The sequence below is a fragment of the Notamacropus eugenii genome, chromosome 1, assembly GCF_028372415.1.
Source record: "Notamacropus eugenii isolate mMacEug1 chromosome 1, mMacEug1.pri_v2, whole genome shotgun sequence".
Classification (NCBI taxonomy): domain Eukaryota; kingdom Metazoa; phylum Chordata; class Mammalia; order Diprotodontia; family Macropodidae; genus Notamacropus; species Notamacropus eugenii.
This window is the reverse complement of record NC_092872.1, coordinates 152,018,919-152,033,803: the sequence shown is the minus strand read 5'-3', so window position 1 is coordinate 152,033,803 and position 14,885 is coordinate 152,018,919. Positions and strand designations below refer to the sequence as shown.

General features: G+C 41.5%; 1 protein-coding gene across 2 annotated transcripts in view; it reads left to right on the top strand.

Annotated features, from left to right (window-relative positions):
- The first annotated feature begins 4,423 nt into the window (after positions 1-4,423).
- The window catches only part of ENTREP2 (endosomal transmembrane epsin interactor 2), a 594,790-nt gene continuing 584,328 nt past the window's right edge, over positions 4,424-14,885 (top strand). Inside the window, exon 1 of one of the 2 annotated variants that reach the window (XM_072616748.1) lies at positions 4,424-4,700. In XM_072616748.1, coding sequence (XP_072472849.1) covers positions 4,452-4,700 — 249 coding nt within the window. In that variant the 5' untranslated portion in view covers positions 4,424-4,451. The remainder of the gene's footprint in view (positions 4,701-14,885) is intronic. The other variant, XM_072616759.1, reaches the window with a different exon arrangement.

The window sequence follows — 14,885 nt, the reverse complement described above, 5'->3', positions numbered from 1 at the left end:
TTTAACTCAAGATCATAGGCTTTTAGAATTGTAACTTTAGAAATTTAGTATTTATACTGACAAAGACTTTTTTGGAGCGACAGCCACTGTTTTAGTTTTTCTTTTAAAAAAGTAAGTCAATGAGTTCTGGTTGAAGGTGAATACCATACTTCAAAAGCCAAAAGATAAATTTGGCTCTATTTTTCCTCTTAAACTGATGGATGAGAATCATGCGCATCCTATGTGTATGATTCCGTTTTTTCCCTAAAGGCAAATCATTTTTTTTCATGTATTATTTTGTTAGTGTCAATGTGTATGCATATGAATAGCTGCTTATTTTTCATATCAAATCATTAAAATATGCAAGTCTGCAAAAATGCTGGTAGAATTAATCTAAGTAGATTTTTTTCTCACACATTCATTGTCCTCTCTGCATAATCCTGAATGATTTGTTGACTTTAATCAGGTAGTTCTCACAAATGTAAAATAATATTTGTAAATGCTGATAAGTAAGCCTCTTGAAAAAAGAGTCAAATAAGCAACTTTGGACATCCTGAAATGAATTAATGATCTAATATAAACTCATTCTAAGTGACAGAAATATCTTTCACAGTTATTTTAAAATACTGAGGCCTACATGGTCTTTTCCTAATTACTTTTAAAATGTTTGATATGAATAGTTATTTGAAATTTGCTGTATTTTTATTATGCAATTATCATTATTCCAAGAATTTATAGATATATACTTAGTAAATTTCATACACTATTATTTTCCATTAGATTATATACCCTTGGCATTCCCTAGGAAACGGCAAAAAGAATTTATTATGCACTTACTATATACCACAAATTATGTTAAACATTGATAGATTAAAAATAAATGTGAAAAAGTCCCTGCCCTTAAGGAACTCACATTCTAACAGGTAATACAACATCTAGGTATATACACAATATCTATATCTATCCATCCATCTATATATCTAGAGAATATATGGAAGGTAAGTAATCTCAGAGGGAAATGCACTAGCAACTGGGAGGCCTAGGAAGGGACTTCTGCTGTAGATAAGATTTGAGTGTATTGAATACAGAAGATATTCAATAAGTACTCAATGAATCTATTTTCCAGTATAGATAATAAACTGGTGAAAGTTTCAATTGTAGATAAAGCTCTTCTTCTACTGTTCAGTTCCTAAAACAAAATTTCACAAAGGAGTGGCCCCTCTAACATGGAATCACCACAAACCCCTTTTCCTATGAAGCAGAAGCCTCCTGTTTCATTGGGTCTCAAATACTCACTGCCTAGCCGCAGCCTGAGTGTGTGGGTGGCAAGTAATAACAGTAAGTCCTCTTTCCTTCCTTCCCTCCGAGAAGGATAGATACTGTATTTATAAACAACTCATAAAGTTGTTTCCTGAACTGGCTGAAAGCCAAAAAAAAAAAAAGTGACACTAATGAAGCAATTTCCATTCAAAAGGGATCTTTACTATGCTGACTTCCAAGTATGAGCTTTCTAAGAATAGGATAATGAGTTTGAAGAGACAGTGTCCCTTTGCTTGCCGGTGGGAAATAATCGGTGTGGTTCTAAACTTATTTAGAATATAACTCACAATAACAATACATTTACATGGTATTTTAAGGTTTGCAGAGCACTTCACTTAATATCCCAATGAGCTGGGGAAAGTCTTAGACCCATTTTACAGGTGAAGGAACCAAGGCTCTGAACTCCTACATGTTGGAGAGAAAACCTGACCACAAAAAAGAAGTCTAGATTTAGAGATTTCTGAAGGAGAGCCCACGACCTTCTCTGGAATTCTAGTACAGTGATTTATCAACCCTATCTGGAAATGTTTCCTTATACTTATATCTGGTAGTTCAAGCTAATTTTCTATTATTTTGATCTCAATAAGGATAAGCCTATAGATGATGATGGCTTATATTTAGACAGTGCTTGGTGGTTTACAAAGTGAGTTTGGATACAATTTCCTTCTTTCTTAACTGTGCCCAAAGCTCCTCAGATTCTACAGTAGCTTACACTGTAAAGTGCAAAGGTGGTCCTTCATAAGGGCCATGGAACCTTGATTTGTAGAAGGAACTATCTTTTGTTTCTATTTACTTCCAGTATCCCATGGTGACCTTCATATTTTACAGGTAAGGTCATGTCAGTAATGTAGTCTTGCAAGTACAAGAGTTCATTCATATAACACTTTATAAAGTGCCTTCCTGACAAACTTGTAAATGCCAATAATGATACCCCACTCTACAGACGAGGAAAATGCATTTCTGGAACTGCCTTACCCATACTAACATGGCTTTCTAGTAGGTTTAGAAGAGCAGCCTCTGCTGCTCTTTTGGAAAAGTCATCTTAAATATTAGGAGAAGTCATCTTAAAATTAATTGTATATGCAGAGGCCTACAAAACACCTGCCAAGTCCCACCAAAAAAGAAGATTCTAAAATATATACCGTAACCTAAGGTAACTATAATCTCTTTTAAAAAGATATGATGACGGAAGATAGACTAGATGACTTGATATTTTTCTTACTGGTCTCAGGATTTTATTTAATACTCTTGACACTGTTAGAAGGCGAACTTCTTACTTCAAGTAAAAGCCCCGCTTGTGAAAGTTATATAAGCAGGTGTCTAATACCTCAAAGGGCATACTGGAAAAAAAATGAATACACAGAGAGGAGCTCTGGGGAGGCTGTCCGCCAAAGTCTGAACCAGCCGAATAGATATTTGGCATTTCATAAGATCACCATACTAGAAATGAGTAATTTGGGGGAGGCAGCTTTAGCATGTAGCTCTCTGCTTGTGTAGACTGCTAATTAAGATCACTCCATCCACCAGTTTTCCTCCAGTCCGCCGTTATCGCCTTAAATAGAGCCCACCGTAACTCAGGGTCTGAGTCAAGGCACAAGAAACCTTGTATCTCTTATCTTCCTAATTTAATTCTCTTTCCGTATTTAAAAGAACCACTCTTCTCTCCTGGATCCTTAGCTCTCTCCTTACTCCTGCCCCTAGGGATCTCCCCTCCTCCATCCGTTTTTTCTGTTGGCTTCACCCCCATCCAAGCGGCTTCTTCCCTTTCCAGGGGGGCGCTTGGAAGTCACCCCGTCCGCCTCTGAGAAGGGGATCCATCGGGAGCCCGGGAGCCCGAGCGCGGGGCGCAGCGCCTACACGGGCCTCGGGACAGCTCCACGAGCGCAGCGGCGGCCCCCACCCCGGTGCCCAGAGCCAGCCCAGCCCCGGGCCGGGACCGGCGGGGCCCTCGTCGGGAGCTCTCCTTGCTCCTGTCCGGCGGAAACGCATTCCCGGCCCAGCGTCCACCCCCGAGACCGGCCGCCCGCCGCGTCCGCCGGCTCCCCTCTCGCCCCCGTCTCTCAGCGGGAGCCGCTGCCCTTGATTTTTCTTGCTCGTGGAGGCTGCTCGTTCTCCCCCTGGAGGCGGCGGCGGCTCTTCCTGCAGCCTCCCGCCCCTTCTCCTGTAAACACCCGCGTCCAGACTCCCGCTCCCGAGGGGCCGGCGCCTCGGCGGCTCCAGCGGCGCGCGGGCGAGCGTGGCCGAGGCTCCCCCGGCTCGGCTCTCCTCCCTCCTGCCCGACCGCTCCGCAGCTTGTCCCGCGGAGCCAACCGCGGACGGGCCGGGCCGCAGCACCTGTGCCACCCCCGGCGCCGGCCGCCTTCCTCCTTCCTTCCTCCGCCCCCAGCCCCTGCTCGAGCCCGGGGCCGCCGAGTGCACATCCGGGCGGCGGCTCGCGCACGCGAGCGTCTGGCTGGCTGGGCCGGGGGCGGGGGGCGCGGGGCCGCTCGCGCCCGTGCCCGGGTGTGCGGAGCCGGCTGTGGAGGCGCCGCGCGCCGGCGGGGGGCGGGGGGAACGGCGGAGCTGAGTGTGTGCGAGTGTGTGCGCGAGTGTGTGAGAGCGCCAGTGTGTGTGTGTGTGTGTGTGTGTGTGTGTGTGTGTGTGTGTGTGTGTGTGTGTGAGAGCCAAAGGAGAGGACAGACAGAGAGGGGAGAGGGAGAGCCGGAGCGCATCCGTGATGCACGAGGCTCCGTAACCCGCCCTCCCCTGGAGCCGCGGCAGCGGCCACGGCGCCCGCCCGCCCGCGGGATGGGGCTGCCCACGCTGGCTTCTCTGCTTCACCTTCTCGCCCGCGGGCGGCGGGCGGCGCCAGGGGACCCACCTGCCCTAGCATCCCCCGCCGGAGGACGTCCCCGACCGAAGCTCAACTTGCCGCGGACTCTGTTGGAGGAGCGGGGCAGTGAAGCCGCCCCCTGAGCGGCGTGCCGGGGGCCGCGGAGGCACCGGGGCAGCCGCCGACGCCGTTTGAGCTGCGGACGCGGGGACCGGGGGACCGCTGGCGCCTGGGGCTCCCGGGCTGAAGGTCCCAGCCGCGCCTCGGCGGAGGACGAAGACGAAGCGGTGTGGGCGCCCCGGGAGCCGCGGCCCCGCCCGGAGCCCGCAGAGCGCCCGGGATGCCGCCGGCCGTGGCCGGGGGTGGCTCGGGCTTGGCGGCGGCGGGCCCCCGCTCGCTGAGCCCCGCCGCCCTGTCCCGCAGCCTGTCCCGCCTGCGCGAGTACCGGACCCGCTCCCGCATCATGCTGGCTCTCGGGGTCACGCAGATGGTGCTCGGATGCCTCATCGTGGCGGTCAGCTTCGCGGCGCTGGCCCTGACCACCTCAGCCAGGGTCCGGCACTCCTGCCCCTTCTGGGCCGGCTTCTCGGTAAGTGCTGTCAGTCTCCTCTTCCTTCCCTCAGCCCTTTCGTCCCTGGTCCTCGCTTCTCCCCCGCTGGCACCTCGGACACTCAGCACCCGGAAAGTTGGCAGCCGAAACTTGCGGCGTGCACCGAGTGAGGATGCGGGTTCTTGCGAAGTGCCCGGCCCGGTGCTGATCTGGAGGTGTCGGGCCGTGCTCGGCAGGGCACACGCTTGGCAAGGCTGCGCCCGCTCTCGGTCATTCTCAATAAGGGGCGATGACTGTAGAGCCCCAGCAACTTCATAGCCCCGGAGTTCGTTGGCTAGGGCACCGAAGTCTGCTTTCTGGGGGAGGCTGGTGCAGTAGAAAGACGTAGGGGAAATTACTGCTAACCTGCACAACTGGGAATTTTAAAAAGAATGGCCGCGTTCATATTCCAAAACCAGCTGTACTTACACTCTTCTAAAACAGTCACCTAATCTGTATTGATTGGGCAAGCTATTGAACAGCATAACCTTGTTAGTTATCTTACAGATGCCAGTCAGCCGAACGTTCGGGCTTTCTGCCAGTTACCTGTAGAAATCACAATGTGATGAAGATTGTAATGGCATGATAGGAAAGTGGTCCTGAAAAATTAAGCTGTAGTTATGCAGTAGGTATCTGGGTAGTATCTATGCCCTTCTCCTTGCAGAATTTTCAGAAGTTGGGTCCCAGATCCCACAGATGGGTGTTCAGTTACATCCACAAATAGAACAGTTTGTCTTGGATTTTCAGCTGAAGGCTTTCCTTGGTCAATTGACTGAACTCTTCCCCAGAAGAGTGTTTATTGCTAAGTTTTAATTTGAGTTTTTCAGAATGATTTGCCTTCATGCATGGAAGTTGTCTTACAAAACCGACTAGACTCACATGCTTCATAGGTCCTTGAGATGAGATTAGGATTTTGGTACAAATTTGATTACCAGACAGGTTGTGTTGGAGGTAATAAAATGAGATTAGAACAGTAGGCACAGATTGCAGTGCACACATGCAATACAGAAATCCTCACATTTCCAGAGAGCAACAAATGGGACTGCTCCATTGGGAGATCTCCGCTTCTTCGCTCTTCGCTTGCCACCACATTTGCTGAGTAGGAGATTTGTGACAGTTAAGTGCCATAGTTTTCAATGTGAAAATTGAAAAGCCTGTGAATAGGTAGGCTTGATCCAATCCCTTTTCCCTCCACGTAATTTTTTTTCTTTACACAGGATGATGTGGAATTAGCCTTTATTTGACTCCACTTTTATTGTGTACACATATATTTCCATTTCCACACCTGGTGGTATTATGTCATATTTATTTTTGGGAAAATATCATATGGACTTGTAACATATATTTGTAGCACGTTCTTTCTGAATTCTTGAATTGGGTGGACAGGTTTTAAAGTTTGTGTGTGTGTATTTTCCCATGGAGTGAAACCAGAGATGTTTCCAGGGAAACATCGCAGAGGGTTTTGTGAAGAGGTCTTGTTCCTTTAATAGATTGTTGCTAAGGGTTAATGTTTGGAATTTTCTACAGTTTTGTTAAAAAATGAAAATATAATGCATCTGTAGCTTTTAAAAATTAGAGAATGAAAAATCTATTTAGAATTGATAAATTTCTAGACAAAATAGAGAGGACTCAGTTGAACTGACTTGTGAACTTCATTTTGCTTCATCTGGAGTAAAAATGGTATACAAAAACTTGTTTGAGGTTCTTTTAACATTTGCAATTTGCCCTTGAATTTATAGACAAAAATTCATCTCCTTCTCCCCCCCTAAAAAAAAAAAACAAAAACCCTATGGTTTTCCTTTTCTGGTAATGGCCTTTGTTCTCTAAATCTAGCACATAGCTATTTTAATGAGATCAAAGCAAAAATGACTCTTGAAACCCCATAATCGATACAGGTGTGGTCATTAATCTTAATTGGGGTATTAATTTCAAAGCTTATTACAGACTAAAGCTGAGTCTGGTAGAGGGGATTTGTAACAAGCATGGTAGGAGACTCTCACCCCAATGTGCTTGTGAAGAAAAGAATGAGGTTTTGAGACTGTAAGTTTGGAGTTATATTCAAAGCCTTTTATATATGTATATATATATATATATATATATATATATATATATATATGTCACACATCTGTTGCTCAGTTTTACCTCTACTTAATATACAGTATATTGATTTGGAAGTTTTAGTCAGTCTGTTATAAATTGTCTTTTGGGTGGTGCACTTGTGCATTAACTGATTTTCTCCATTCTTATCATCTTCCTCAAAGAAATAAAGCTTTGGATCATGGATAGTGGAGATTTCCCAGGGCATTATTGGAAAGATTTAAATTTTTAGCATCAAATTACCTAATATTGAAGAAAACCCTCTTTTTTTCATTCTACATAACGAAGAAACTTATTTAGATAAAGTATGCTGAACATGTTCTTTACTTGGTATAGTGCAAAGAGCACTAGATTTAGAATGAGAGGGCCTCAGTTCAAATCCAGCTCTTTATCTTACTGTGATGCCAAAAACGGGTTGAAATATAATAAAATTAAAAATTAGGTTACATTTCCAGGCTTATCATTTCTAGAAATATGTTACTATATACTATTGTAATATAGTAATTTCCCGTAGTTTTGGATATAGTGTTTCCCCCATTTCTACTTTTATTTCTTTATATGTGTGTCTTTTTGTTTTTCCTCTTATACGTACCGTTCTTTCTCCACAAATGTCTTTGGCACACATTCAGGTAAACAGTCTAGATCAAGGGCAAATTTACATGTTAATATATATGCTGACACCTTTCTGTCAATGCTTGTTGGCCCATTCAACGAGACCACCTTGTAATGAAGTTCTTTGTGTAACTAGAATACCTCCACAGGAGCCAAAATGAGCCCACCTTACATTGAAGCTCATTCTCTGGAGAGTATTGAGTATTGTTATTATAGTGAAGTGCAAGTGTAGTTTATGAAGGTAAAAACAGATGATATTATTTAAGTAATCTACCTTTCTCTTGGAGATTATGTATACTGTAGATTTTTACATGTTGATAAGCCATTGTGTCATAACATTGTGTCATAACCATTGTGTCATATATTTCTGGTTTATGGGATGTGACTTGAATGCTATTAACAATCTAAAACATTTTACAATCAAGTTCTTAGAACTTGTTTAACTCTTTTATAGTGGAGATTAAAGCACTCAATTTAGCAGTGAGATTTCTGTAATTATTTTTCTTATTTTTCAGAAACAGATTTAGTAGTATATACTGGATGTCTGGCTCAGATTATTAGCATATCTTATGATTGACAGCCTGGTGTAGAGTCATGAGTTCTGGGATGGGACTTGGGAGATTCAGAATGTAATCCTTAGTTTTCCATCAGTTTGCTTTGTGACATTGGACAAATTGCTTGGCCTTTCTGGGCCCAAATTTCCCCATTTGTAGAATGATCGATTTGAATTAGATCTTGCTAAAGCCAGTTCCAAGGCATCCATTCTAAGAATCTGTTAACTTGTGGCCAATATACTCATGACTGGCTTCTAATTACATTAAAACATAATTTGCAGAGGAAGTGGACAGGAATCATAAAGGATGGGAAGATAAAGCTTGGCTGTGATCTACAAGTATGGAGGAAACACCTATATCAGTGAGATCACATATCTGTTGAAGTACTGACTAGTTTCTGATAAGATTATTTTTTCCATATAGTTGCCATGTCCTGAATTTCTTCTGGCAAGATAGAATTGATTTTTGAGATTATTAAAAAGGAAAGTTTCTCTTGCATATGCAAGCAGCTTCTTCTCATATTCCTAGACAGCAGAGTGTGTAGGTTTGCCAAGAAAGTAATGCTAGATCTTTAAATTTTCCACCTTGCCTTATCCAAAACAGGACTCACCATCTTTCTCAAACTTCCCTTCTGAACTTCTCTTTTACTCTCAATTGGACAATTCTCTCAGTTACCCAAGCTTGACATTGTAGTGTCATCTTTGATCTTCCTTATATGTGTTAACCCCATATCCAGTCTGTTGTCAGGTCTTCTCATTTGTACCCTCACAACCTCTTTTGTATATGATCCCTTATGTCCATTCACAATTACCATGTTAGTATGAATTCTTATTATCTCACACCTGAACTGTTACCATAGTCTTCTGATTGGTCTCCCTGCGTCAAATCTTTCTCCACTCCAATCCATCATTCATTCATTTTTCAAAGTGATCTTCCAAAAGTACACATCTGACAATATCACTTCTAGTTGAATGGGGAAGACAAATATCTATACAAGTATAAGTTACCATTGAGTTTAGTTAGTATGTTCTTTTATACAAAGCAGTTTAGTGCTGAAAGGGGCAGAAAATGTACTTTTGCATAAATGAGAAATTGATTGATAAAGTATGTAAAGTACTGCCTCTTACATAGGTGAACTGTTTCTTCCTGAAAGTAGCAGACCTAATAAATCAACCCCCTTATAATTCTTATAGCACAGTAGTACTCCGCAATTATTTGCCAAAACTTGTTTAGCCATTCCCCAATTGGTGAACGTCTGCTCAATTTCCAATTTTTTGCCACTACCAAAAGAACTGCTATAAATACTTTTGTACATGTAGGTCCTTCTCCTTTTTCATTGCTCTCTTTGGGATGCAGAACTAGTAGTGGTATTACTGGGTCAAAGGGTATAGACACTTTTATAGGTTTTTGGGCATAGTTTCAAATTGTTCTCTAGAATGGATGAACCAGTTCACAACTCACCAGCAGTTTTTAAATGTGCCTATTTTTTCTCATATCCTCCAGCATTTGTCATTTCTGATAGGTGTGAGGTGGTACATCAGAGTTGTTTTAATTTGTATTTCTCTAACTAGTAGTGATTTAGAGCATCTTTTTATATTACTATGAATAACTTTGATTTCTTCTTCTGAAACTACCTGTTCTTATCAGTTGGGCAATGGCTTGCATTTTTATAAATTTAACTTAGTTCTCTATGTATTTGAGAAATGAGATCTTTATCACAGAAATTGGCTATAATATTTTTTGGATATTACTCTATTGTCTGTGGTACCCTTTTAAAGCAAAATGTTATATTCCCTAATTATCTCTTTCAATTAGGTCTGTTTTTGATTTTGTTTTGTCTGAGATCATGATTGCTACCCCTACTTTTTTGCTTTAGCTGATGCATAGTAGATGGTGCTCTGGCCCTTTAAATCTGTGTTTCTTTCTTTTTCAAGTGTGTCTCTTGTAAACAACATATTCTGGTCTCTAATCTATTCTTCTGTATGCTTCCATTTTATGGGTAAGCCCATTCCATTCACATTCATAGTAATGATTGGTAATTGTGTTCCTTCCTTTCTGTTTTCTTCTGTTTATCTGTCTCTCTTTGTTTTTATCCTGTTTTTCCTCAGAAATCTGTTCTGTTTCTGACCACTACTTTCCTTAATTTGCCTTCGCTTTTATCAACCCCTCCCTCATCTTTCTCCCCTTTTCTCCTTTTATTTCCTTATTGACTTAGATAGATTTCCGTGTCCAATTGAGTGTATGTATGTATGTATGAGTGAGTGAGTGTGTGTGTGTGTATGTATATATGTATTCCCTCATTGAACCAGTTCTGATGAAAGTGAGGTTCAAGAATTGCCTACACCTCCCCACCCCATTATCCTATCTAGTATAAAAGCTCTTCCAAATCTCTTTAATATGTGGGGAAAAAAATCCTCATTTCACTTCTCCCCTTCCCTTTTATCCAGTGCATGGATTCATTTTTTTTTTTTGTGAGATCATCCTAACATAATCAATTCACGCTCATGTCCTCTATATATGTAGACTTCTAACTGCTCTAATAATGATGACATTCTTAGGAGTTACCTGTACCATCTTCCTATATAGAAATGTAAACAGCTAACTTTGTTGAGTCTCTTAGGATTACTCTTTCATGTCAACCGTTTTATACTTCTCTTAAATCTTGTATTTAAATTTCCAATTTTCTATTCAGTTTTGGTCAGGAGTGCTTGAAAGCTTTCTATTTCATTAAATATTTATTTTTTCCCTTGAAGTATTATACTTAATCTTGCTGGGTAGGTTATTCTTGATTGTCATCCTTTGCTTTCTGGAATGTCATATTCCAAGATCTCCATTCCTTTAATGTGGAAGCTGTTAATTCTTGTGTGGTTCTGACTATGACTCTGTCATTTTTGAATTGTTTCTTTCTGGCTACTTGCAGTATTTTCTCCTTGACATGGAAGCTCTGGAATTTGGCTATAATATTTCTGGGAATTTTCATTTTGGAATCTCTTTTAGGGGGTGATTGCTGGATTCTTTCAATTTCTATTTTACCCTCTGGATCTAAGATATTGGGGCAGTTTTTTTTTTTGATAATTTCTTGAAATGTGATGTCTAGGTTCTTTTTTTGTTTAAATCATGATTTTTAGGTAGTCCAGTAATTCTTAAATAATCTCTCCTTGATGAATTGCCAGGTCAGTACTTTTTTCAATAATATAGTTTACATTTTCTACTATTTTTTCATTCTTTTGACTTTGTTTTATTGTTTCTTGATGTCTCTTAGAGTCATTAGCTTCCATTTACCCACTTCTAATTTTTAAGAAATTATTTTCTTCAGTGAGCTTTTGTACCTCTTTTCCATTTGCCAGTTCTGCTTTTTAAGGGTTCTTTTCTTCAGGGAATTTCTGTACCTCTTTTTACTATTGAACCAATTTTGTTTTTTTAAGGTGTTATTTTCTTCAGCATTTTTTTAAAACCAAGTTGTCAATTCTCTTTTTATAAATGTCTCACATAACTCATTTCTTTCCCCATTTTTTTCCATTTGCCACTCTTTTCTTTCTTTTCTACTTCTAGGAATTCTTGTTGGGCGTGGGTCCAAATAGCATTTTTCTTTGAGGCTTTGCTTATAGTTCTTTTTACATTGTTGCCTTCTGAATTTATGTCTTATTCTTCCCTTTCATGTAGTAGCTTTTTATGGTCAAGTTCTGTTTTTGTGTGTATGTTTTGCTCATTTTTTCAGCCTATTTCTTGGCTTTGAACTTTAAATTAATATTGGGCTTTGCTCACCTGGGATGGAAAGACACTGTCTCAGGCTTTAGGTTTTTTTGTGTGGCTGTTTTCAGAATTAGTTCTGGAGGTCTGCAAGTTTTTGGTGCTTCCAAGGTGATGTGATCTGGGGAGAGGTGTGGTCCCTGCTATCTTGCTCTGTTCTCTGGACTTTACTTGGAAAATGCCTCTGGTCCTCTGCAGCTATAAGCACCATTGCTTCTCTTGGCCCTGGAACTGTGATCAAGAACTATGCATGGGTAATAGAGTTGGAAGTCAGCACCAGCTGTACCCAGTGCCAGTAAAGTGTACCTTGTAATATCTTCCTGACTACTTGTCAAGTCCCTTCCTGTTTCTAGGCTGAGAGCTTCTGAAGCTGCTGCTTCTTTTGTGGCCACTCCTGGTGCTCTTGCCATGCTCTGAGCTAGTTCTCATACCAATTTCACAGACCTTTCCTGCTAACTGTCCAGGTTGTTTTAGGTTGAAAAATGTCTCACTTGGCTCTGCCATTATAAAATTTTATTTGAGATGTTATTTAAAGTTGTTTGGAGAGTAATATTGGGAAAGAAAGTTCAGCTGAATTCCTGCCATATTCTACCCTAGAGGCTCTGCACCCTTAGGTCACCCTCTTAAGGATGTAGGGTGATGTCTCTTTTTGCATGTGAACAGTTTAATGGTTTAAAGGAGGGAGGGAGATAACTTTTATTTATTAAACACTGATAAAGCATGAAGAAACAGCTTTAAAAGACAGATTGTGGAAGAGGTTCCTCTGAGACCTGATAAATGACAGTAGCTGTTAGGCTATTGTGGTCTTTATTTGCATACAGCAGTTTTAAATCTGAGTATAAAACTCATAGAAATGAAAAAAGCATAACTGCTTGGAGACCATGAGATGATTAAATGAGGACTGTGGAAGTCACAGGATAGATACGGTGAGTTTTTACCTCATAAGTGAAAGGTGAGTCACTGAATAAAGAAGCTGATTGCTTTTGGAGTGCTTCCTAGGGTTTGAGACAAATGAAGCCTCACTTGTGAGAGCTTGAGAGCTAAAGTGGTCAGTAGGGGGAGTGTGTTCCATTCATAACAGATTTACAGGCATGGGGGACAGGCATTGAAAAGGAGACAGGAAATGGAGTGTAGTGTGTGAGAAAAGAGGGAAAACCAGTTTGACTAGATGGTAGACTGAGAGGGGAAGTAATGTCCATTGAGGCTAGAAAGGCTGGTTAGGGACAAGTTGTGTAGAGCTTAAAATGCTAAATAGAAGACTTTATCTTTTATCCTAAAAGCAATAGAGAGCCACTGGAGTTAAATGAGTAGTGGAGTAACATGGTTAGATCTGCGCTTTAGAAAAATCACTTTGGCAGCTGTGTGTAGGATAGACTAAAGCAGTGAGAGCCTTTAGGTAGAGAAACCAACCACAAGGCTCTTGTAGTAATCTCAGTGAGAGGACCTGGACTGAGGTGGTAGCTTCAGTGATTTGAGAGGAGTAAAATGAAAGAGATATTGCAGAGGTAGAGATAGCAAGGTTTGACAGCTGGTTTGGATGTGTAGGGCAAGGCAGAATAAAAGAGTCCACAGTTTTGAATTTGGAAGATTGAAAAGATGGTGTTGCCTTTAGCAGTAATAGACAAGTTTAAAAGAGAGGAGGGTTTTTTGGGAGAAAGATAATAATTCCAGTTTTGTACATGTTGAATTTGAATTGAGATATCTAGTTTGAAATGCTCAATAGGCAATTGGTGATTCAGGACCAAAGCTCGGGAGAAAAATTGTAATGTGCGTGTACTCTCTGTCTCTGTCTCTCTCTGTCTCTCTCATCTGTATTGAGATGACAGTTAAACCCATGAGAATGGATAGAATTCTTGAGAGTATAGGGGGAGAAGGCCTAGGATGGAACCTTGGGGAACAGCCACATTTAGGGGATATTACGTGGATGTTGATGCAGTGATGGAAATGTAGGAGTGGTAATGACGCTTGGAGGTGGACCAGGAAAGAGTAGTATTATGAAAACCCAGAGAAGGGAGACTATCCAGGAAAAAAGAGTGGTTGACAGTGTGCCCCATTTCTGTACCAAATAAACTCTTGGAAGTAAAAGTTGTAGATGAGGGTGCTTGTGACAGAAAAGAAGGAGAGATGTGGTCCCTGCTATCTTGGTCTGTTCTCTGGACTTTACTTAGAAAATGCCTGTGGTCCTCTGCACCCATAAGCACTATTGCCCCTCTTGGCCCTGGAACTGTGATCAAGAACTGTGCATGGGTAATAGAGTTGGCAGTCAGCACCAGCTGCACCCAGTGCCAGTAAAGGGTACCTCTGTTAATTTTGGAGTTATCAAAGTTTTATTGACTTCAGACTTTTTGAAAAAAGTCTCCTAATTATACCAAATCCCCACTTCCAAATGCACATTTCTTAGTGTTGTAGAAGGTTTTATTGAAGAAAGAAAAATAGACATTCATCTATATATATATATATATATATTTGTATATGTATGCATATGTCATTATAGATTCTGGGGATCCTTATCACAATCTCTATGACATGGTAATGCCTAACTAGTCTTAGCTCCCCAAATCCTACAGTGAAATCTCCTAATACTTATTATAGTCCCAATTAAGATGAGGATTCCTTGATTGAGACCCTTCATGGTGTGACCTTTTCTGCTCTCTGCTCCAGCTTCTGCAGCATTGTTCTCTCTGTGGTTCCCTGCAGATAGCTCTTTGGGGTGCAAGGATTGTTCTTTGCCTGCTTTGGTATCGCTAGAGCACAATGCCTGGCACATAGTCAGTGCTTAATAAATGTTTATTGATTGATTGATAGAAAGTCATGGGAAACTTTCCTGTATCATTCTATACTTTCTCTTGTCCCTTTGCAAGGGGGAGACCAGGAGATTGAAGGTGGAGTAGCTGCAGAACATAGCAATGGTTAAAGACTATAATTCTAAAAATGTTGTGGGCTGAAGGAACATGGCAGCCAGACATGCAGTAAGAAGGGAACTACTAGTGGGAAAGATAAAGAAGGCAGAATTGAAGATGGTAGCCTTTTGCCAAATCAGGAAATGTTTTAGTCAGTTTATATGACCAAGTAATGAGGATACTTCCCTATCTGTAAAGTACTGAGAATGGCTGTTAAATGTGAATGGCTGAAAATCTGAGCATAAATGCCAATTCTTTCTTTGCTGAGGTTT